The sequence below is a fragment of the Silurus aristotelis genome (genome assembly GCF_946808225.1).
Source record: "Silurus aristotelis genome assembly, chromosome: 24".
Lineage (NCBI taxonomy): Eukaryota > Metazoa > Chordata > Actinopteri > Siluriformes > Siluridae > Silurus > Silurus aristotelis.
In genome coordinates, this window is record NC_139597.1 from 6,320,422 (window position 1) to 6,346,059 (window position 25,638).

Genomic DNA, 25,638 nt, shown 5'->3' on the forward strand with positions numbered 1-25,638 from the left:
CCCTGTTGGACTTTAATCTTGTTTAATTTCTTGCCGTCTATTGGTCTCTAGTGGATACCAGAATAGACCTCTGGCAACTTGTAGTATGTTGGTTGGTTGGTACCTACTTGTCAGCAGTAAGGACCATTAGGACATTATAAAGCTTTTCTGCAAGCTTTTATAATAGTTTCTTGTGTTTGGCAATTAATGTAAACCATTTGGTAACGGTTTTATAGTTGACAGCTGCTGGTTTGTAGTGTAACAATTACACTGATGGTTTTTAGTGGCATTTGTAGTGGCAACCATTATGCTGATAGTGTGTAACATCTCTAGGTTACGTATGTAACCCTAGTTCCCTAAGGGGGAACGAGGCGCTGCATCGGAACGCTTTGGGAACACGACTGCGTTGTCCATGCTCTAAGTAATGAGTCTAATCAGTCAAAATTGAAGACAGGCTGTCACCAGCGGGATGATACGCAAATGACAGTCTACATTTCAGCGAAGTTTCAAAAAACACACAAAATAAAATGAAAAAAGGATTCTTGTAAATGAACTATAATTCACACACACGCTTCAGTGTACATGCTACATCATTAAAAAACACGGCTTCTGTTTTAAACTTTTCCCATAGCAAAGCCGTTCTGTAACATTTTATTGTCTACTAGACTAGAACTGTTCAATACTTTACATAATGCTAGTAAATTAAGACATATTCAGAAACATCCAAATAATAAAGCTTAGCATAGCAGAGAAATTCATTTAAAGACACCATTAAAAAAAAACAGTTAAGACCCAAGTTTATGTGCATGTCTAGTAAGGACAGTCCTTTAAATCCTGAAGTCCAGGTACGAAATATGATCAACCATAATTAAAACTTGTAGCTCTTCTCCAGTTCTCTAGTGGTTATAGACGGAAAAGGCTAGATAGCTGCTTAGGTGGACTTCCACAATTTTCTCATCACTTAAAGCTTTTAGTGGTATGTTCTGAGTGTTTTACAGCATCCTAATATATAGCTGTGTTTATGGTGCTGCTACATCATTCCCTTTGTAGATGCAGTTCCAGTCTCCATAGGTTTTTCAGATATGTAAAAAAACAAGAGTTGAGAATCCTTCATAACAGCGGCAAAGAATGGCTTTACAAAGACGTAACGTAACCGAGCAATTCATTCATGGCGTAAATTTTTTGCTAGCAGAGCTGCTCCATTTCAAACTGGCTGTGTCCATTAGCACAGGTGTCAGACGTCCGTAAGCACCCGTGTCCAGGTTTTTGGGACTCCTCGGAAAGGCAGTGTGTGTGTTTAAGGGTGTCAGGTGGAGCAGGATCAGGAGGTTTGTGGTCATAGTAGAGCGCCCAGAGCAGTGTGAGGGTCAGGGTCATGGCCAGGATCTGCGCCACTCCTATAGACACGCCCAGGAAGCGTAGGACCTGCAGCTGCTTTGTGCCTCGGATGAAACTGTATATCTTTGGACCGCAGCCCTGGAAATTGAACAAAAATGGAGATTTTATAGTGACACTTATTTAAAATGCTCACTGAGAAGGTAAATAAATAAACGACTTATTATTAATAAATACTCGCTTTAATGAAGATCATTGTTTTTAAAAAAGTAATTCATTGCATTTGAACATATTTATAAGGCTACTTTCTTTCTGTGTTTCTGAATCCCTGAATTTCTGGGGGTCATACATAATTTTTCAAATTATAACTTTTATATATATATATATATATAGGGGGGAGTGGTGGCTCCAGCGGTTAAGGCGCTGGGTTACTGGTCGGGGGTTCAAGCCCTGGTATTGCCAAGCTGCCACTCAGGCCCTTGATCAAGGCCCTTAACCCTCTATGCTCCAGGGGACCCTTACGAGAAAAATAAATCAAGGACCATGACGTCGGAGCGACGTGGGGCCGCCTTCCCGTGGGCTCACCACCTGCAGGAGGGACCGTAAGGGACCGGTGCTGAGAGGATTGGGCAGCAGTCGAAGGCGGGGGCCTTGACAGCCCAATCCCTGGACACGGAGAAGTGTCTGGGGAACCTGCTTAGACTGCTGCCCCCGCGACCCGAATTACGGATAAGCGGGAGAAGATGAAATATATATATATATATATATATATATATATATATATATATATATATATATATATATATATATATATATATATATATATATATATACATACAGTGGTACCTTGACCTACGAGTGCATTAATGTACTTTGTTACGCGAGCAAAAAATTGAGGTACGAGCTCAAAACGCAGCTGCTAGATGCTAGATGCTAGATGGCGAAGCGAAGCCAGAAAGCGTAGACTGTGATGAAAATCAAGATAAGCAAAGAAGAAAAAGTAAAAAATAAATGTTTAGGGATACGTAGTGTACAGTAGTGATACTAAAAAACGAGTTTTTCCTCCTCCGCCGCTTATCGCCTTTTTTTTTTGTTAAAGTAGGCAGAAGTCACGTGACTAACTCAAGAATCATAATCCCACACCGCATACTTTAGGATAAAGCAGTGCAGTTAATGAGCTGTTCCAGCTGTTTAGGGGTGGAGCCTATTTCTGGGCCAGAAAAATGTTAACAAAAATGAGAAGATTTAATTCATCTGTGATACAGTGACTAATAATAAAAAAAAATTCTGTGGCATGTTCAAGCATCTATAATTATTTCTTAAAACACTCAGAACATCTAGGAGTGCTGTGACAAAAAAAAGTTCTGCCCTTGTTCGGTTGTGTTGTGCTGCTCTGTCCAGAAACAGCACATATTTCTAATGCCTGTCAGCACAGCAGCTGTCACAGTAATATGTGAGAAACGCAACACTCATCCGGTGTGTGTGTGTGTGTGTGTGTGTGTGTGTGTGTGTGTGTGTGTGTGTGTGTGTGTGTGTGTGTGCGGGGCTGTGTGTGAGTGATATTTCCTATGCAGATGGAGCAATGTGTAAAGGTAGGTACATTATTTCCTGCCAGTGAGAGATTTGTGCTTTATGCCTGACACACCTCCTCACAGCAGAGGAGGAGAGGGAGAGATAAAGATCAGTCAAGAGAAAGGAAGGAGGGTAAAATCTGCTCTTGAACGATTTTATTAACCAGTCATTCAACTCTCAAATGCCAAACATCAGCTGTGAATTACAGAACACTTGGCACCCTTTCATGATTTAAGGCAATATGAGTGTATTAAATAACTATTATAAATGATAATTATATTAATGATGATAATAATAATAATAATAATAATAATTATTATTATTATGTAAGTAATATATTTCATACATTTTGTCATGGGTTTTTCTTATAGCTTTTTAAAAATTATTAATACTTTTTTATCGATTTGTGATGTGAAAATTTTGGCAACCCTAAGAAAATGGTTCACATGCAAAAAAAAAGTTTGAAAAGTTTTGTGTTTTCTCTCACAATTATTAAAACATTGTTAGAATATTTAAAATATTGAAAGTAAAGAAATGTTAATATTTTATTAACAATAATAATAATAATAATAATGTGGTATTTGACACCCATAAAGAATTAGATTTTTATTTAAGTACTTAATAATTTCTTTAAAAATTCAATGAAACATTTAACACTTCATTCAAAAGAAAGAGTGACAAAACGTAGACCCAAAATCAGTTCGGTTTTGTAATTATATTGTAAAACATATATATATATATATATATATTTTGCTTATAATATATTCAAGCTGAAAAAGACGACTGATTGCATGTTGTTCCAATACTTTTGGAGCTGACAGTTTATATAAATGTTTAAATTTTTTTATTTTTCCTGAAAGATTAAATGTGCTTCCTAAAGAAAAAAATGTCTGCATGTGTGTACGTGTTCGTGTGTGTGTGTGTGTGTGTGTGTGTGTGTGTGTGTGTGTGTGTGTGTTTATGCTAGGGCGTAATAAGGAAGGGTAGTTTCGAATGTGACCTTACCGCAACCTAAGTACACTTTGTCTGAGGCCATCCTGACCGACCTCACAGCACCGTCCTGAATCTGAACACACCTAAAGCCTGACAGAATTCTATACAAGCTCGACTGCGGCCAGCCGAAGACAAAATAAACCTTGACATTTTTGTCAAGTGTGCTAGCTTGTTAGTGGTAACAGTCCTGCACCTGGTAGCTCATTTGAAAAAAAAAAGTTTACTCAGGAATAAGAGTTCCTCAGTGGTTCTTTGGAAACTTTATAATCACCAAAACCCCACTAAGACCTACAAATTATCACAGAGCTAACATCCTATTGATGATACTGATCAAAATGGCAAAAAAGTTTATCTCGATTTAAAACTTCATATCTTCTTTAAATCAAATTGCATGTTGACCAATATGACTGTTGCAGTCCTGTCAGGACACAAGGTTGAGCTCACACGTTTTAAGGTTATTTCATATCTTTGAAAAGAGGTGAAATTTATGTCTACTAATATTTTGTCCTTCAACAACAAGGCCTTTTTCCCCCCTGTCAGAATCATAAACCACGTTTTCCCTGAGCCACAGCACCTCAATCAACTAAGTCGCAATTTATAAGAAAGGACAGAGCAGACTCTTTCTGCTGAGGAGACCAAAGTCTGTTGTAGTGCAAGGAAAGCTCCTGAAGACCTTTTTTTGACTCTGGGTGGCCTCAGCCATCTTCTATGGTGTGGTCTGCCGGTGCAGCAGCATCTCTACTGCAAAAAGGAAAAGACTGGACAAGCTGATTAGGAAGTCCATCTCAGTCCTGGGGATTCCCCTGGACACTGTACAGGAGGTGGGAGAAAGGAGGATGGTAGCTAAACTATCACCACTGCTGGAGGACCTTCACCCCCTATATGAAACAGTTTAATCTCTGAGCAGCTCCTTCAGTGACAGACTGTATACCCTAAGCTTCTGAAGGAGCGATACAGACGGTCTTTTCTCCCTGCTGCTATTAGACTTTACAATCAGAGCTGCTCCCAGTAATCTTCATTTCAAACTGGCTGTGTCCATTAGCACAGGTGTCAGACGTCCGTAAGCACCTGTGTCCAGGTTTTTGGGACTCATCGGCAAGGCAGTGTGTGTGTGTAAGTGTGTCAGGTGGAGCAGGATCGGGAGTCACATTATTTTGTCTTAATTTACAATATATGTTTACATAATTCAAGGTTGTGAACGATTTGTATGTGTGGGGGTGGAGCATTGTGGCAGGAGGGTGGAGTTCTTGAGGGAAGAAATATGAATCTACGGTGCCAAAAAGGCTAAAACTGCAATGTTTCTGTACTTGCACCAGGTTTGTTTATCAATTACTATGAAAAATCCACATAACTGTCACTCACAGGGTGTTTTTTGTTTTTCGCACCATTTACCACATTATTGAACAACTGTGTAACTGCATATATAGATTTTTTTTATTAGACTCATCATATACACTGCTTTCTCTTTTATTTGTTTGTGGATTGTTTTATGTTTTATGGCTCTTGCATTTTATTGTCTGTGTGTGCACTGCAAAATGTCAATAAAATGATGAGTGAAAAGTGAACAGTGAATATATAAACAGTTCATTCAGGATGGATTCAGGATCCAAGTCTATGGAGTGAAGAAAAAGCCAGTCAACCCACCTTGGATCATAAGAAAATGAAAAATGATGCATTAATATCAGTCAAATTCCCCTTTATGTTCTCCATCCTTGCCTTTAAATCCAATTTTTCCAGATTTATGCAATGTACTGTGAGTTTGATCAGCACACCAGACATTTATTAGATATAATAAACTTTAGACAGCCTTCTTCAATCAGTAATAAAATTCAATTTCAGCTTTCACCTAATATCTCTTAATCTAATTTTTCCAACACATAAGGTCATCTTTTTATGAAAAAATTTAAAATAAACAAACATTAAGCTCGAAATATTGTACACGCCCTGAATGTAGAGTTCCTGAGCATGAAAAATATTTGAAAACTGATCTTGAACCGGATAAGAAAGACTTCTCAAGCTGTCGAGTGAGCACTCTAGATTTACTGAGTGTGTGTGTGTGTGTGTGTGTGTGTGTGTGTGTGTGTGTGTGTGTGTGTGTGTGTGTGTGTGTGTGTGTGTGTGTGTGTGCGTTTGTATGTTTGCTCAACTTCAGCTTCTTATCCAAGTAGAATCAAGAAGCAAAATTTATGTCTTCACCCTCTTCACACACACACACACACACACACACACACACACACACACACACACACACACACACACACACACATTTGGAGAGTCATTTCTTAGCCTCTTCTCATTCGACCCTCTTATCTGTCGAGACCCTTTTATCTCTCATTATGGAGTCCTGCTGCATTACAATCACCTTCGACAAAAGAGTTCAGTGGCTGAGGCTCGTCTTCAAAAAAGAGCTTTCAGAGCCCCAGGCTATTGAGCGTTCTCTAATTACCCCAGGCTACGGTTCAGCCCATTTCAGTCAATCGTTCCTCCAAACAACCGCTGGCCTCCACCCAGTCTTACCTCCTGGTAGAGGTCGCTCAGGTCACTGTAGTGGGCGTGGCGAGCGCAGCCTGCGTACTGATTGGAGCAGCAGGAGTCGGGTGGCCACTCCATCTCCGTCATCTCGAGCCAATCGGTGAAATAGATCACGCCGCAGCATTTGAACTGAAACGCAGGACAGATTCATGATGGAGTTAAACATTCATTCTGTCTAGAGGAAAAAAATGCTGCAATGGTAATAAAAGAAATGAAAAGCATGAAAATAAAAACGGCAAGAAAATAAATCTAAGACCACGAAAGGAAAGATGAAAAATCAATGTAGTTTGCTCCTATTGGGGGGGGGGGGGGTATGATGGTCGTACAACCAATTTCTATTTGCTAGTTTTACACCAGTATTTGTAATAACTGTTTATAGCTGCTATAATATAATGATAACAGAATCTAAACATATCCACATTAAAATATGACTAGACATAAAAACATACCATATAGTACCAGGAACACATTTTCACACCACCATATTCTTAATTATTTTCCACTAAACTGCACGTCTTGTCGTGTTTTAACAGAGGAATCTCTAAATAAATGCATCCTCACCTCAGTCTGAAAGGAGTTCCAGGCGTGTGTCAGCCACTGGTAGCGCTGCAGGCCGTAGTTGGGCATACGCGACTTCAGGCTGATCATATCGGATCTCTGCACCGATGGCTAAATACACACAAACACACACATATATAGAGAATGAACAACATCAGAAACCTGCATTTATCACTGTTACAAATTGCAATTGCTTATGCTTTGAGGTGAAGGTATGTGTGGGTAACTGATGCTGAAACTAAGAAACAGACATGTTTATATGAATCTATCATGATCTCCTGATATAACCTGTTGTGTAAAAGCAAAAAATAATGTCCTATAAAATAAAAACTCCAAACTGTGTATTACATTGTCAGGGATCCACCTGCCACGCCCCCTTTGGTGGCTCTCTATGCCTCCGTTCTCCCTAGAGCTCCAGGTTTAACCACGCACACCTGGAGCTCATCATCACTCATGCCTCCACTCTCTCTGAAGCTCCAGGTCTAACGAGGTACACCTGTAGCCTATCATTACTCCACCCCGCTCCTACATAAACCCCTCACTCACATTCACTCCCCGTTCGTTATTATATGTGTTGGACTTCGCGTGCGGGTTATGTTTGCATGTTCCGGTTGTCACACAGGATTCCTCTCATCCGTTCCATTCAGACTTCAGAATCCCGTACCGGCTGCGCTTCTCCTCCCCGTGCATCTCGGGTCAGCTACGCTTTTCCCAAAGCGCACCTCGGACTCTCTCTCAACCAAAGGACTGCCGTGTGTGTGCGCGTGTGTGTCTGTGCTTGTGTGTATCTCTCTCTCTCTCGTACTGGTCATTAAAACCCGAGCGAGCTGTACTCCGGCTTCCGCCTTCTGTTTCGCTCGCACCATGACATACATATAGTACATGTACTCCTTCTATACTATTACTAGTTCTACTGCTACTAATACTAATTGTACAGCTATTTCTTCTACTACTACTACAACTACTGCTTTATAATACTTTTACTACTATTACTACTACTGTGTATGTTGCTTTTTTGTTTTTCTATGACTACTTGCAGCACTGCTCTACTAGTACTAGTACTACCACCACTACTACATTCACTATTACTGCTATTTCTACTATTACTACCACTACTGTCTTTACTTCTACCACTTCTACTGCTATTACTAGTCCTCTTTCTCATGCTTTCTACTATTACTATTACTACTACCGTTTACTTCTAATTCTAATAGGACTACTACCATTACCACTGCTGTTGCTATAACTTCTATTATTCCTACTTCTACTATTTCTACTACTGCTACTATTTCTGATGTTGCTACTACTTCTACTAAAACTTAAGAACTAAGTATTTTACGCCTCTCTGCTTTGTTTTTCATAGACTACAGCACATTTTCAACCGTTCTGGCTCTCATTGGTCAGTGCTGTTGTTTTTTTTATCACACTGATCATGCAATCCACAACATAAAGCACTTTCCATACACATTTATTGTCTGTAAATCCCGAAAGAAATTTCTTTATTAATGAGTTTGGAATCATTTCTGTATTGATAAATGGGTTGTAATTCTTGTCTGTACCTAGCACACATCTGCTACAGATGCTGTGGATAGACGTCAGTTTTCAAAATAAAAAAATAAGAATTTCTAGTATTTGTAGTATTTCTAAAAAGAATTCTGGAAATATTACTGGTTATGTAAAAGTAGGCTTGGGAGAGCAGTTAGAATTGTCACTCTTGGACAGACATTTATTTGCCCTGCAGTGTGATATATACCAGCGGGGTCCAGCATAATTTCCACTAATTCCTCAAGTTTATGGCATGATATTAATTCACATGAGACGGTTGAAACATCAGTGCGCTCCATATTTCGCAGATGAATGTCTCTCTCATGAGCACTTTATGGAGCAGCACTGCTGTAAAACATCCCACACTTAAACACCTTATCCTGGCAGACCGCTGGAGCGAGACATGCTGCTTCAGGCACCTTTCACATGCTAAAACCTGGTTTTGCTTCTTTCATGGCAGTGTACCCATGATGCACCTGGGGCAGGTGTGTGTCAGAAAGTGAAGTCTGATAGAGAAAATAGGCAAAATGCAGCGAAGGGGGATTTACTAACCGCCACATGGCGAAGTTGAGAAAAGGGACAGGAGGGACAACAGGGATATTGTTGCAGGGCCAGGTGCAGAGGCGTAGGCTTTTAGCAAGTGGCCACACACACACACACACACACACACAGGTCAGTTTCGGTCACACCTGTGCTATGGCAGATATATCAGAACCATTAAAGGGTCTTACGATTGCTGATAAGATCCTGCTTGTAGGATGTGTGTGGGTCTATGAGTGTGTGTGTGTGTGTGTGTGTGTGTGTGTGTGTGTGTGTGTGTGTGTGTGTGTGTGTGGCCCTAGAGGTTAGGCTTATCTCTGATCCACTCAATCTAACAGTAGCAGATGCTACCAGCCACCTCCTTCACTTACAAGCTCATTGCACGAACAACTCCTCAAAAAGACCTAAGCATCACACACACTCACTCACTCACTCACTCACTCATAAACATACAATTTATCTACAAAATAAAAAACAATTATATACTGAACAAAATTATACGCACAACACTTTTGTTTTTGCCCCCATTTTTTATGAGCTAAGCTAAAAGATCTAGGACTTTTTCTATGTACACAAAAGGCCTATTTCTCTCAAATATTGTTCACAAATCTGTCTAAATCTGTTAGTGAGCACTTCTCCTTTGCCGAGGTAATCCATCCACCTCACAGGTGTGGCTTATCAAGATGCTGATTAGACAGCGTGATTACTGCACAGGCCTTTTGTGTACATAGAAAAATCTTTGAGTTCAGCTCATGGAAAATGGGGCAAAAACAAAAGTGTTGCGCTTATAATTATATATATACATTACAGACCAAAAGTTTGGACACACCTTCTCATTCAAAGAGTTTTCTTTATTTTTATGACTATGAAAATTGTAGATTCACACTGAAGGCATCAAAACTATGAATTAACACATGTGGAATTATATACATAACAAAAAGGTGAACTGAAAATATGTCATATTGTAGGTTCTTCAAAGTAGCCACCTTTTGCTTAGATTACTGCTTTGCACACTCTTGGCATTCTCTTGATGCCTACTTTGAAGAACCTACAATATGACATATTTTCAGTTCACTTTTTTGTTATGTATATAATTCCACATGTGTTAATTCATAGTTTTGATGCCTTCAGTGTGAATCTACAATTTTCATAGTCATGAAAATAAAGAAAACTCTTTGAATGAGAAGGTGTGTCCAAACTTTTGGTCTGTACTGTATATATATATATATATATATATATATATATATATATATATATATATATATATATATATATATATATATATATATATATATATATAATTATTTTTTTTTTATTATTATTAATTAATTAATTTATTTATAAACCCAATCCCCCAAAATGTTTATTTACCTGCCAATATATTCAATATATTATTATATATTTTTCTTTTACTATTTACTTGACGCACTTGCCGGTGTACAAACTTTTGCATTTGACTGCCCCGATGGCATTAATATCAGCTCCTATTCCAAAGTATAACCTCCAAAATGTTATTTCATGTGGTGAAACCACCAGATCAAGTGCATTGAGCAGAGTAAATAGGTTTCTAATTTTCTCTGTGCATGTGACAGGGTGTAAAGGAAGTTGTAGCTCAATGAACAAGATGTTGGACCTCTGAACAGAAGGTCATGAATTTAAATCCCAGTAACACCAAGCTGCAACTCCAGGGTCCTTGAGCAAGAGTCCTTAAACCTTAATCTGTATAACTGAGATAACGGTAAATCGCTCTGGATAAAGGTGTATGCCAAATGCCATAAATGTAAATGTATGACAGAGAATAAAAAAGAGAAAGAGAGAAATGTTAATACAGTTCATTATTTATGGAATTACTCACCTCCTCGTACGTCCACACGCCACTGGCCAACTCCACACAGAAGATCACCAACAGACTGCCAAAATACTGTACACAACACACACATATTTATTATTTGTCGTTTACTTTTGTCTTTGGCTTCACCATACAATACACTCGATGCACAATTTTATGCCTGGTCGGGTTACATTGATAACTTCAAGGGTGAGAATTTTCAGGTGTATTTATGTATAATATAATAATCCCTATCCTTAGAAATGTATATTATAAGCATGATTTTAATAAACTCCAAGTTTTTTCTGTTATTGTACTAGAAAATCTGGACCATGATAATTATACATACACTACAGATGATCTGGTTTAAATGCTCTGGAGTATTCCTTTAAGTACGAGATGGAGGAAACAGTTTTGGATGATGGAGAAGGATGAGCTGTGTAAGAGATAGAGATATCCCTGCATACTCTTATTATCTCATGTCATCTCAGTAACTGACTGATGGTTCACTCCGCTGAGGACACACCTGCGCTTTCAGTCCGAGATAGCAGGGAAAACTTTCTACATTCACACACACTTCACACACTCTGTTGCACGTCCATTTGGCTTGCGTATCTGACTTAACACTTCAACTGTCAAGCAAACGCACTGTGGAGCCTTATTAAGATGAATGTTTGTGTCAGGAGCAGGATTTGGCAGCGAGCGAGTGGCGCGGGCCGGGCTGACAGTGTTTATTTGGAAACTCCAAATATTTCTCTTAAACAGATGTTCGATGTAGCGCTATGATCCATTTGCTATTCGTCTTACACACTTTAACACACACACACACACACACACACACACACACTCTACACACAAATGCACTCAAAGGTATGAAACACAGACCACCAAACTTTGACATGTATTTTACGCCTTCATCTAAACATCTCACTACTCTAAATCTAGCTTGTGTGAACTTTTAACCTTCTGATCTTCTATCTCTATCATTCAATATCTCCCTCTCACACACACACAGCAGACACAAACGTATGAGATGTGTCTCCATAGCCGGCAGGTTTCTCTTAATAACATATTAGTCATTAATCAAGGTTGTACCAATCTGAAATGTATTAGCAAGGTGTTTGGTTTGTCTCTAAATTAGCTGCGACTCCAAGAGCCTCATCCCACTCCTTCTTGTACAATTTCTCCGATGCGAAGCCAAGATTTTTAGCACCAGGATGTGTATGAAAGATATACATGGTTTAATGACAAAGATATTGCATATATAGACCTGCAAGACAACAATGAGACCATTGCATTGCATATCAGTACATGCCGAACAAAAAACAATGTTGAAGGCTATTGTTATTGGTACAATTGTAAGCATCTGTCATAAAGATATAACAGTCGCAGCATGACATTATGCAAGGAAATATAAGAAGAAGTCACGTAAACTTAATAATTTACTCCTGGAAGAATAAGTGAAGTGTTAAAAACTAATTTGCTGCCCAATGCAAAGTTTTGTAAAGTCTATATGATCATGCATATGAGTTTGGCAAGCGTCTTATTCATGGTGTGGAAGTGGGGGTGGGGGCAAAGTATCAACTATCGGCCAAAATACTACAGTAGTAGCGTTCATCTCTCTCAGACTGAATTTTGGTCACTAGCCTGGTCGTCTGGAAGAAGCAGAATTTGGCATTTGCTTGATCGACACATTGGATGAACAACCCGAAAATATTGAACTACTGTTCATTGTTAACTTTTGACAACGTTTATAGAAGGAAACCCACACAGACGCAGGGAGAACATGTGAAACAAGCGCATAATAAACAAATTTCCGAAGTAAATTTGAAACAATAATGTACATAGCCTCGCTGAAATTAAAAATGAACCCGAAAGTAAAAAATTCATAACAGCCCAAGCTGTCATTTCATTTGCCTGTCCATTCCAACTTTTTCCATGCTGACCCTCCTTTCTTTGTGTCTACTTTGCTTCGTGAACAGTCCGTAAATGTGTGTGTGTGTGTGTGTGTGTGTGTGTGTGTGTGTGTGTGTGTGTGTGTGTGTGTGTGTGTGTGTGGGCAGGTGCACTCCTCAGTTCAGTTATTAGGTTACAAATCATACAAAAACTCCTTTTAACTGTGTACTGATCATAACTGTGTGTGAAAAGGGGACGAGATTGCTGACTACCCGCATCGCCGAAATTCCATGTGCATTTTATATAAACAGTGTGCATGGTGTCTGTGTGAATGCGAGAATGTGTTTGTTCTCTCTACTTGTGCAATGACCGGTGGTGAACAGAAACTCAGAGAAACTAAAGCCTTTTTTCTCTAAGTTGTCCTGCTTCATGCCTGGATTGCCTTACCTATTGAAGCTGTGGGAGATAATACTACAGGCTAGATGTAACCCAAACCCAGAAGGGCCAGAGTGGAGAAGAGAGAGGAGGCAGTGAATAGACAGATGAATGAAAAGACCCAGAAAGGAAAAAAACATGGCAAGTGGGGGAAGATGTCCCAGAAATCAGGGTCCTCATATGGAACAGGAGTCGACCTTGAAAATCATGGCTACGCTGTAATACTTTATGTAGATTTGCCTTGGTTGAATTGTTGGGTCAAAAATAGTGCAATAACACTGAGGGATCATCAATCTTTGTTTACCAATATCCTGCAACACTTTTAAGAACTATACTTTTTTTTTATGTAACCAGACACCATAAAGATTCATGGCACCAGCAGTTAGACTTCCTAATGAACTGACCATGAAAGTCATCCAACTGCATTATGGGTGTTTATTTCTTTACTTTTTACTAAAGGGTCTAAAATCTGTGTTTAAAGACAACAAGGAACAATTGGAGGTTACAAGTCCTGAGGTGCAGAGGAGAGTGAAGTCAATGCAGAAAGACCTACAAAAAAAGTTGTATCAAGACTTTAAGGTATCTGAGTGGCTTCAAGTCATAGGTATTCATTCCCAAGAACACTTTGAAGCTTAATCCTGCTGGTATTGGGCCTTAACTGATGAGATGCCATCCATGATGAGATACCTGCCAATTATACATATAAATTGGCATTTGAATGGTGCAAAGGATGAGTGTTCCTGGTATACATAATCTACTGTATTCATGGTAGATTAAGCCATTTAAAACAAAACAAAGAAAAAAAAAAAGAAAAGGCCCAAACACTGAGCCTTGAAGGACACTGATTTGTCTACATTGTATATCATTCAGCTGACAATTTGTTTCCAAAAAAAAAAAAAAAACTACAATTGACACAGCATGCAATGGACAACTGGGCAATAAGGGTTCGAGGACAGTTAAATACAGGTAGTCGTCAACTTACGACCATTCGACTTTACGACCACAATCGGCGTACGTATTTTACAGTACTGTACACATAGCCTACTCTACTTATGACCAAATCGTGTTACGACTGTCGTACGCCGCGGCTACGCCGCTAGCCGCGCGTACAACAGTGCGTACCAGCTTCCGGCATCATTTCACAGTACTGTTCATATAGCCTACTCTACTTACGACCAAATCGTGTTACGACCGGTCTGTCGGTCACAATCGTGGTCGTAAGTCGACGACTACCTGTATCTAAAAAGTCTGAAAAGTGGTAACCAGGTAGTTAGGAAACTTTAACCCATGTCCTTCCAAACATATTTTCATTATTGCCCTACAAACAAAGCTACACTCTGCATGATTTGATGCCTTACCTACTACATACTTGAAGGGTTCTGTGTTTTAGTTTAGGATTTGACTATTGCAAAACAGTTACCATGATGATCCAGGAATTTCAAGGCTTTTATCGATGGACAGGAGGATACTATGCCAAAATAAAAAAAAAGGCCCATAAAAAGTTCTGTAAATCGAAATTCTGTAAAAGTGTATATAAGCAACCTATTATTTGTAACTTACAAAAAATGGTTTCGCATTCTCATTTAAGCCTTGTGGTGGCATCATTACCCCATTCCCTAAAAACCACTACATAAACTAAACCCAGATCAGCACATTAATGTGTCTGATGGCATGTTGGCGGAAGAGCTCTATAACCTGCATAATTTGTGGATTGTTTCATTTTAATTGGCTTTTTTTGTAATTCCTCTTCCTCCCTCTCTTTGCAAATGGTCCATAACAATCTTAAAAGTCCATCACTTAACAACCCAACGTTGCACAGAATGCAAATCCTCAACACTCTGAATAAATTTGTGGGCAAGGTTTCATTTTGCATTCCTTACCTGTCTATCGCTTTAATTGATGTTGAGCCCTGAGGCTGTAGCTTGCACCTCCTCTCTGTAAATTGCTGTAACGTGAGCCATAACTCTTCCTCTTGGCTATTCACATGTTTTATGGCCATTTTAAAGGGCGGGAGTGAACCACTACAAACTAACAAAGAGCTTTCTACTAGTACATCATGCATTCTGTACATCCCATTACCATAGGTGTGGCCTTAGAAAAGTGGGCAAAACTGAGCTTGTACAAAAATTTACAACCTTAACAATTGCAAAGCATGACAACTTGAAAAAACTTATTTGGTTGGAATGCAGCCTCAGATAATGAGCTACTGCCTGCAGAAAAAATTAAGGAGTCAAACTACAACTGCAAAACTGGACTTTACACATGCAAATGCTGGCTAAAAGAACTAATTTAACCGTTCAGGGAATGCAGAATAAAATATTTTAAACCTTAGTCATGTAATATAAATAAATAAAAACTAGCTTAACAAAGCTCTGACTGTATGAATGCCATTTTATGGCATACTTTGTCAGATGCATTTCGACGACTTGAAAATTTTGTCGAGACGTACCCTAACCTGCCAAGAAGTCTTAAAGAATGGTGATGAGTATGGGGTAGTATACTGTAATTTGTAAATAAATCAACACATCCAGCAAAACAGAGCAATTTATAGTACTGTAATATATAGACTACATTATGTTTAAGTGTGTGGCAGCAGGCACGTGGATGAGCGCTGGTTTTGCGAGTGGATGGTAGAGCTGGATGAAATGAGCAGTAAGAAGCACACCTGTAGCTGACAAGAGCTAAATTGGGCTTTAAAACACCAAAAAAACAGAAAAAAATGCAAGCTCTCAAACCAAGACAACTGAACTCTGTCAACCACTGGTAAGAATAAGGCATTTCACAAGTCAGGAGATGTGTACCTCCTGGCAGTGTCCTAACGGCTCATACCCCATACATGCTGCTATGTTCACCTGCTGTGCAAAACTTAAAATATTGCTACATTTTTGTCGTATCTTTATCATCATCGTAAGATCAAAAAAACGTAAGTCAAACCATTGTAACCCGGGGACTACCTGTATTATGAATTATGTATTATATATTATGTACCAATGACAGTACATATCCTAAAAGCGATATTACCTGTATGAACTTACAGTAACAGTTACAGACATGCATGTATTGGGCTTTTAAGACTGAATTAAAATAATGCTGAGAATGTAGCTCATTTTAAAATCACTACAATACCCAAACCGGGTTGTTATACCCTATATAGCAAGAGTGTTTCAGAAGTATTCACCCCCTTGAACCTCTCCACATTTTCTAGTGTTTCTAATGTAACATGGTGGTGGTGGCATCATGTTGTTGCTTCTCAACTTTGAAAGCTGGTCAGTGTTTAAGGCATAAGGAATACATGGATTTAAATTACAAAACATTAACAAAAGAAACTGTGAAGCAAATAAAAAGTATTTCTGCATTCAGATAAACTAAACTATTATGTTTCACATAAGGTAACTTAAAAATAGATCGAATATTTAAATTAATAAATACATTTTGAAAAAATCTGAAACATCAAAACATCTGAATGTTGATAATCTCTAATTACATTTTCTAATTGTTTACGTGTTTACGTACACGACATGTAATATTCATTTATTTTGTGTTAATTTTATTGTTTAAATATGAAATGTAGGCACGTGTATAATCTGCACGTGTGCTTGGTCATTTATTTATTTTTTCCCTTTTTTTTTGCCTTACATACTATTCATTCATTTATTCATTCATTTTCTCCCGCTTATCCGTAATTCGGGTCGCAGGGGCAGCAGTCTAAGCAGGCCCCCGCCTTCGACTGCTGCCCAATCCTCACAGCACCGTCCCTTATGGTCCCTCCTGCAGGTGGTGAGCCCACGGGAAGGCCTTACATACCAAATACTTTGAAAAAAAACCCTATTGTTTCTTTCTTCCTTGCTCTGCATTTGTCTCACTCTCTCTCTCTCTCTCTCTCTCTCTCTCTCTCTCTCTCTCTCTCGCATGCACAATCACACACAATCACACACAATCAAAACCTCACATGGAGACATACCCAGGAGAGGAGTAGCAGATTGCATTTCAGCGTGCCACAGTAGCCCACCATAGCCACGATGATTAAGAAACAGCACACAGCGATGACAACAGGGTGGACTGCAGGGGAGTATGTGAGGACCGCTGCTTCTTCCAGCCTATAACCCAGAGACAGAGGGGAAAAGAGAGAAAGAGGAACTGGGAAGTCATTCATTGGCAGTCGTTTTGTTTATTTATCAATCCATCCTGCTCCCCCTTCCCTTGCATCCTGCCCACTGCATCCTCTAGTCTCACAGGGCTGCATTTTTATTAATCCACCAGTTACAAGTAAATAATGATCGCACTCAGTAGGAATGCAAGACTCCAACCTCTGACTCCCTCTCGTACTCTTTCTGTCCTTGTGTCTCAATGATGCATTGCCGGGAAAGGACATGGGAAAGCCTTGATTTGTAGCCGAGATCATTTTGAAAGAGTGTAAATCACAAGTGATCCCTCTTCACACATACACGTGTGCCTTTCAATAACCAAAAACATAACATTTTAACCTATTGGATGACTTTTCTCTATTGGCACGTACGTGTACACACACACACACACACACACACACACACACACACACACACACACACACACACACACGCATTCAACCATCCCCACAATGGGTACACAACAGTGCAAAACTGAAATACTCGACTCAGCTGTTATCTCATTATGTGGCATCCGTTCAGGGCAGATGAGATTTTTATTGCTGCAAAATAGAACTGAGTCAGCAGGTCAGGAAGTTGCAGCTCTGGAAAGCTCATCTTGCCATTCTGCAATCACGTCTTAACACATTCGGCTTTCCGTATATATTTGTGGAAACTGCTGCATGATGTGTGCGCCGGCTAAATAGTGTCTCACGGTGCTACATTACACCTCTGACAGAAGAACATAAGTGTCAGATTCTTAATTTAGCATATTGCCATAGGAATCTGTTCAGCATCTATTTTAAGGGGGCGAGAGCCTTCAAATTGGTGTTCAACTCACGAGTCGATTCAAATTTGAACTTTTAGTTCTTCAAAACTCGGATCAATCCAGTGAAAGTCCATATGCTGAAAACAGCTTAGTTGATTTTCATTTGCGTTAATAGCATCTGGCAGACGCCATTATCCAGAGTGACTTATTATCTCATTTAAACAGATGAGCAGATGAGAGTTCAGGACCTTGCTCTAGGCCACAAGTAGCAGCTGGCATCTGAACTCCTGACCTCTGAAGTCCCGTCTTTGAACCACTGACCTAACACTATTTATTTATTTATTTATTTATTTATTTATTTATTTATCTATCTATCTATTTAGCACTGTTATTTTAGGTAATCTTTGGTAATTTCTCAAGTTTAAACATGCAGTATATTATAGAATATCTACGTTATGCCACGCTATTGTTGAATTCTTGAACCTGAAGAGTCAGAAGGTGTTCTTGCAATCAGTAATCAGTGGTTAATAAAACTCTTGTTAAAATTTCAACCTCTTATTATTTGCATATAAGATTATAACCATTCTTCTAACATTGCATGGGTCATTCTCAAACCTCCTGCAAACGTATTTTCTGAAAAAAAAAAAAACAGTCAGTAATTTTCTGAAAGTCCATGATTTACAATGAAAAAGATGTTTTGCCGTCGCAGAAGCAAATTCAATTATATAAAAATATCAAGCTACTATACCATATAACCATATATAATGTATAATGTGTTTAAGTTGTTTTATGTTTTTATGTGATAATCTTGTATGCTGCAACCGAATTACCTTCGGGAAACGAATAAAGATAAACTGAACTGATTGTTCACTTCCAGGCTATGCTCTAAAAAACTGTGAGCTGTTTAAAATGACCGGCTTGTTTGTAGCTGCAGCCATTCACACCTCGCCATTCAGGAACTCTCACCTGGTGTCTGCAGTTAAGGTGAGCACATTGTTCAGGTAATCCCTAAGCCAAGCAGCCACGCCCAGCACACACAGAGCCATTAGCTGTGGACAGAAAGAGCATTTAGACTGGCAGCACAGAAACATATATACAAACACAACTCAGAAATGTACATCCGTTCCAGCGTTTACTATTCGGAGCCCTCGAAACCGTGTTGGAAACCTTTTTGTGTAAGGCTACCGTAGCATGTGTGTCTGACCCCCTGAGATATGAGTAGCGTGGTTTAGTTTCCGTTGGCATTAATAGCAACCCAGACACCCAGCACTTATCACATTTAATTCCCTAAAATAGTGTGTAGCAGAATGTGAAACATGCTGCACAAGCTTGGTTGGGGGTCACCGAGGCAGCACACTACATAGAGATATGGCTCTGGGGCTTAATAGGGCTTAATTCAGTATGCAGTTGTTGAAACAGAAGTATGGAAAGCCAAATGGATCAGCACAGAAACCCCTACTGCATGCTTAAATTTTGTTCCTCTCCCTTTTTGGAAGAACAATTTATCCAAACCAAAATAAAAGCAATGATCTATAATAGGTGTGGATTTTCAGGTGCAATATTTTGAGTCCCCGTAAAGGCATACTTTACACTGAAACAAGACTTCAGTGTTTGGCATATCAAGTGATTCCTCCCCATTTTTAGATGATGGTTTAATCTGAAAGCACTTCCTAAGCAGTACTTAGTAGTAGTAGCATTCTACAAAAAACAAAACAAAACAGATACTACAGAACATCTGACTGGAAAGAAAATCTGATAAGAAGCTAAAGCACAGAATGACATCACCTGTTGGTTTGCTCTGATCTGGAAACTAATCAGCATTGTTTTAATGCAAGCAATCAAAATCATATCATATCGATTTTATAAACAGAGGCTATTGCAGGGACCTTGAACTTCTGATCGAAAGGTTGTAAGTTGAAATCCCAACACCACCAAGCTCCCACTCCAGGCCATTGAGCATGGCCTTTAACCCGCAACTGCTCAATCGATATGTACACACTGTAAAATTGTAAGATGCTTTAAGTAAGAGTGCCTGCCATTAATATTAATAATGTTTAAAACTATTTTTGTTGCAAGATCTATTGCAATGATAGGAAAAGGAAAGCAGGATCATAGAATAGATAACAGCCATGTGAAATGATGATAAAACCAAATGCTTCAGATACTTCTTCTTCTTCTTCTTCTTCTTCTTCTTCTTTTTCGGCTTCTCCTATGGGGTCGCCACAGCGGATCATCCGTCTCCATAGCCCCCCTGTCCTCTACATCTGGCTCTTTCAACCCAACTACCTGCGTGTCTTCCCTCACCACATCCATAAACCTCCTCTTTGGTTTTCCTCTTGTCCTCCTTCCTGGTGTCTTCATCCTCAGCATCCTCCTACTGATATACCCCATGTCCCTCCTCTGTCCAAACCATCTTAATCGTGCCTCTCTTATCTTGTGTTCAAAAAATCCTACATGCGCTGTCTCTCTAATAAACTCATTTCTAATCCTGTCCATCGTTGTCACTCCAAACAAAAACCTCAGCATCTTCAGCTCTGCTACCTCCAGCTCCACCTCCTGTCTTTTACTCAATGTCACTGTCTCTAAACCATACAACATCGCAGGTCTCACCACAGTCCTAAAAATGCAAGTGCTCATTGATGACACTGTTCCCATGCAAAGACTAAGAAAATATAGAAAAGCATGTCTTTGTTTTCCTGTTCCTGTAATCGCTCTTTTGTGCTATTCAGTGGGCTGGTTTGAGACCTGCTTATCCTGTTACCTTTGGTTTTCAATTACTATCAGCTCATTTATGATAATAGTCTGTCTCAAACTTTGACCCAAATCTATGGGAAAGGTTAAAATAATACAAAGCACTTCTGTAAATTGTAAAATGCTGTAAATGTTAAAGTAAAATAAATAAGTTAATAAAACTCAATAATACATTGAATAATTGGAATAAAGCTGCATTCATGATCTTAATAAAATAAAATAAAAATAACAGGTCCCTGTTTCTATTTTGCAGATCTCACTTGTTGAATGATTTATGAGAAACAGGACAGTTTTAAGGAGATTAAATAAGATTAGTGTAATCGCTACTCATGGTGCACTCAGGCTGGTTGACTTTGCATGGGAAAGATGATCACTGTTGATCATGAAAACCATTATGATGACAGCAGGGAATTTATTAATGTTCTTGCTTATTTACAAACGTGTTTTCTTATTACAGACATGTCTACATTCCAACAACTTCACAGCCAGCCAAAAGATTAGTTTTGAGTTGCAGTTTTCTGGAGTAAATAAACTTCGGACGTGAAATCAAATATCATGACAAATATCCCAATGATAGCAATTTTTTTTTTTTTTTTTTTTTTTTTTTTTAAGAAGTTGAACCCAAACTTATTCTGTTGTGAATGAGATCTTTACATATTACAGTTCGACTTGGAAACCAGGAGGACAGGGGTATTTTTTGACTAATGGACGCGGGTTTTAATCCTCCAGATGTGCATATGGTACGTAGCAAGAGCGTGTTGGGCTCGTGCGCGGTGACAGTGAAGAATATTTGCACCTTTGGGCGTCCCATAAGGCTTGTAACGAGAGCGGCCCCTCGACCACCTGCTGCCCTATTCGGACTTCTTTATTGTTTTTATTTTTTTAATTTAATTTTATTTAATTTTTTGCATAAACTCTTTTATGCAAAAAACTATTTTGCATTCAACATCTCTTACCCAGAAGAGTAAGTTGATCGCGTAAAGCAGACAGCGCAAACACTTCACCGAGTCCTCCCGAGCCATCGTGCACGCGCCTCAGTCCTCATTCTACCGCTCGCACGCTGTCCACCGTGCGCGCGATCCACAGATCCACAGGCAAAAAGTACAAAAAGCACGAAAAAAAATTAAAAATAAAAATTATAATATTAATAATAATAATAACTTATTTCACTGTCACTCCGATTAAAGTGAAACCTTGGCGCGACGGTCGAGCAGCGCGCTCACGGAGTCATAGTGTATGTTATATCCGTGAGAAGTTTCCTTTACTTTGTGTTTCTTTTCTTTCCCCTCAGTTTCCACTGGAAAGCAGATGCAACAGGTGGTAGTGCTGCTTGCACGCGCTTTCAGGACGGCGGATGCTCGCGCGCAGAGGCACTTATGACGAAAAACACACCCAAAGCCATGTGAACAGGATTGCGTTAATTCTAATCATAATAATAATCCGCTGAGCAGTTTCAGTTTACTGGATAAGGACCATCGGGAAATAAAATAAAAAGTGATGAAAATGAATATAATCCCAGAGTGAAGGGGTGAAGTGCACGCGCTGTGTAACTCCGGATGACTGTGGACAATCCACTTTACTGTAGATGTAGTAGGAGCTGGGAGCTCAGTCTAGGGCAGGATCTGGGAGTTTCACTTGTGCATGTGTGGGAGGTTTGGAGAGTCTCTCTCTCTCTCTCTCTCTCTCTCTCTCTCTCTCTCTCTCTCTCTGTCTCTCTCTCCTCCCCGGGTGTCTGCCTCCAGGTCCTAAAGGCGAACTGAATGCCTCCTCCTCATTAACTTGAACATCAGCCCAAGTACAAACAGAACACGCATTGATTGCACACAAATTACCCGCATGTCGTCATGTCTTCCAGGACACTTAATCCCATAATTCCAGATGTGCAGCGCCAACACTCTGGACAATGATCCATCACAGCCATTTTAAAATGAATTAGCCAAGGGATTATAATTTTTTGTTTGTTTTTTATCTAATTGAAAAAAGAGAGAGAGAAAAATAAATAAATAAATGGTTTGCAGGGGGGAAAAGCCTAATGCCAAGAAAAAGGGAGGAGGGGGGGGGGTTGCGTGGTCATGACATTATGAAGTAATTACATGATTTTCTTTGTGATCATTTGCATATCAAAAAAGACAATGGACAGTACAATACAATGCATACTTTATCCTATTAATAAACATAATTGCGTTCATATGAAAACATCTGATTGGTCAAAAAGTGTGAACTGTTTTGATTTTTTTTTAATTCATTTGTAGATTTTCAGCAGTAATTTTGTTCATGACCAGCCCACATTCAGCATATACTCTATAAAGCTTTGGACTATTTAGTGTAGTTATAAGTAAGTTGTTTTATGCCTGCTTACGTGATTCATCATCGTTTTGAAAAGTGCTCCTATTTCACAAATGGTAAACAAGCAGGATTTAAACTAAAAAACGCATGAATATGATATGGGTTCGAGGCACCCGACACCGACATTTATCCCTCATTCATCCCACAATTGTGACTTTTTTGTTTCTGATCATTTGCTGGAGACTTCAGTCCTGCACCATTTGTCTCTGTCAGCTGTCAGCTCAGTGGTTGGATTGTATTCAAGGTTCATTTTAGATCAAAGTATCTGCATCTGCCGTCACCTAAATTTACTGTTATGGCTATGGAGCCTTGCAGTCGACTGCCTGTTATAGAAAGGATTAAACCATGGAAAGTGTTTATGGGAAGTTGTTTAAACCTGTACTTCTGTCAGAGACTGACTATATACATACATGCTGTATCTTTATTACAGCTGCTTCTAACGCGTGTATTTTATTGGAAATGGTTGTTGTCTGGTGACAGTCTGGTATCTGGCCATATTTATCTTGTTTATTGTTAGGAAAGTTTCCTGGCTTCATACTAAACTGGCTTTACTTAGGTACTTAATGCTAATTATGACACTCTATTGATTGCTATGGGTTTACTATGGTTCTTTTCAATAATTTTGGCACTACTTTTGGTTTACTTGGTTCTTTTTGGTAAGTATGATGCTTGTGTGCTTTTACTATGCTTCTTTTAGGTTTCCATGGGTTTATTAATATTCTTTTTTTATAATTATAACACTACCGTTGGTTTACTATAATATTGCTCGGTAAATATGACACTACTATCAGTAGACTGTCTTACTGTGTTTCTTCTTGTTAATTAATGTCACTTCCACTATGGATCTACGTTGGCTCTACATCAGTAACATATACAAAAATTCACCCAAGCTACTCAAACTAGAGCGATTGGTAGAAGATGGTGTCACATTCTATGAATGGTTATGACCATTTCCAATTGAAATAAACTACATGAAGTAGGAAGATATTTACATTATCAGTTAAGAGATACCAAGGATTAGTTACAGGTGTAATAACTCACATTACCCCAAGACGAGACACAATTGTGGCATTTAAAAGGATGTACTGTAATTACTAATCCAACAGTAAAAGACCTGGGAGTTTAGACAGCAACTTGTCTTTTAAAAATCATATCACCTATATTACAAAAACAGTCTTCTTCCACCTCAGAAATAATCCTAAGATAAGAAACATGTTGTCTATTTCTGATGCAGAGAAGCTCGTTCATGACCTCCAGACTGGACTATTGTAATGCATTACTAGGTGGATGTCCTGCATCATTAATTCACAAGGTCGAGAAAATATGACCATATAACCCCCATTTTATCATCCCTACACTGGCTACCTGTTAAGTTTTAAATTGAATAAAAAACTATTGCTACTTACTTACAAAACACTAAATGATTTAGCTCCCATGTATCTACAGTATCCAGTCTTCTAACACGCTACAATCCATCACGCTCCTTGAGATCTCAAAACTCCGGTCTTCTAGTAGTTCCTAGAATAACAAAATCCACTAAAGGCAGTAAAACATTCTCACATTTAGCTCCTAAACTTTGGAAGTGTCTTCCTGACAGTGTTCGGGGCTCAGACACACTCTCCCAGTTTAAGTGCAGGTTGAAAACATATCTTTTTAGCGAATCCTACACATAACACACATCACATATCAAAACCTTGTGCTCCAGTACATCTGACCGAATGCACATTATCAACTTGTGCTTGTTAATATTATAAACAGCAGCTACGCTAATTCCTCTCCACTGCTTTTCTTTTTCTACTCATCCCGAGGCATCCTGAGGTTGCACTAGCTCCGGTTGTGTCCTACCTCATGAAGATGTTCCACAACGTCAACTGACTGTATAAGACTGTAGAAAGGACATTACTCATAATCACACACTCCGGTGCTCATGGTAGTTTTGGGGTTCTGTACTGTTGTTTTTTTTTTTATAATCAAATGTATAGTCTTGATATAACCCAAATGAGGATGGGTTTCCCTTTTGAGTCTGGTTCTTCTCAAGGGTACCATTTAAAGGAGTTTTTCCTTGAAACAGTCGCCCCAAGATTGCTCATTGGAAAAAAACAGACATTATTTAATTATAATAAAAATGTTTGTTCTAGAATACTTACGTTCTGTAAAGCACTTTAAAAATAAACTTGAACTTGAACACCATTGTGATCAGTGATTGGTCATTGGGGATAATGGTGATTGTTGATTGGTCACTGGAAAGGTTGGTCATCTATGACTGGTCATTGGAAACAATGATTAATGATTGGTTATATTTTTTTTTATTTTATGTGTCTACTGAAAGCTAACCTCTGTTTTATCACCAATCCAATGATAGATCATTGTCTATTCTGGACATCCATATGAAACAATGGGCCAATGTCCTTCATGCTCAATGTCAGATTAATACC

General features: G+C 38.9%; 1 protein-coding gene across 4 annotated transcripts; it reads right to left on the minus strand.

The window, feature by feature from the left end:
• Positions 1-502: 502 nt before the first annotated feature.
• On the minus strand, positions 503-22,514 carry tspan12 (tetraspanin 12). Of its 4 annotated transcripts, none has more exons than XM_083528893.1 (8): positions 22,123-22,514; positions 21,814-21,917; positions 19,073-19,155; positions 17,175-17,310; positions 10,910-10,975; positions 6,973-7,080; positions 6,397-6,540; positions 503-1,455 (listed from the first exon to the last, which is right to left on the minus strand). In XM_083528893.1, the coding sequence occupies exons 2-8, from the start codon at positions 21,877-21,879 to the stop codon at positions 1,165-1,167; spliced, it is 894 nt and encodes a 297-aa protein (XP_083385019.1). In that variant the 5' UTR covers positions 21,880-21,917; positions 22,123-22,514; the 3' UTR covers positions 503-1,164. The 4 variants fall into 4 exon arrangements, with proteins under 4 accessions (XP_083385019.1, XP_083385018.1, XP_083385016.1 ...); XM_083528892.1 differs by having other exon boundaries at positions 22,051-22,514; XM_083528890.1 differs by having other exon boundaries at positions 22,019-22,514.
• Between the last annotated feature and the right edge of the window lie 3,124 nt (positions 22,515-25,638).

Coding starts and splice junctions, on each gene's coding strand:
- tspan12 (XM_083528893.1), bottom strand. CDS start 21,879: ATGGCTCGGGAGGACTCGGTGAAGTGTTTGCGCTGTCTGCTTTACGCG. Junction 17,311..19,072: donor ACCTTAACTGCAGACACCAG/GTGAGAGTTCCT, acceptor TCTGGGTTATAG/GCTGGAAGAAGCAGCGGTCC. Junction 10,976..17,174: donor ATCTGCTACTCCTCTCCTGG/GTATGTCTCCAT, acceptor TGTTGTGTACAG/TATTTTGGCAGTCTGTTGGT.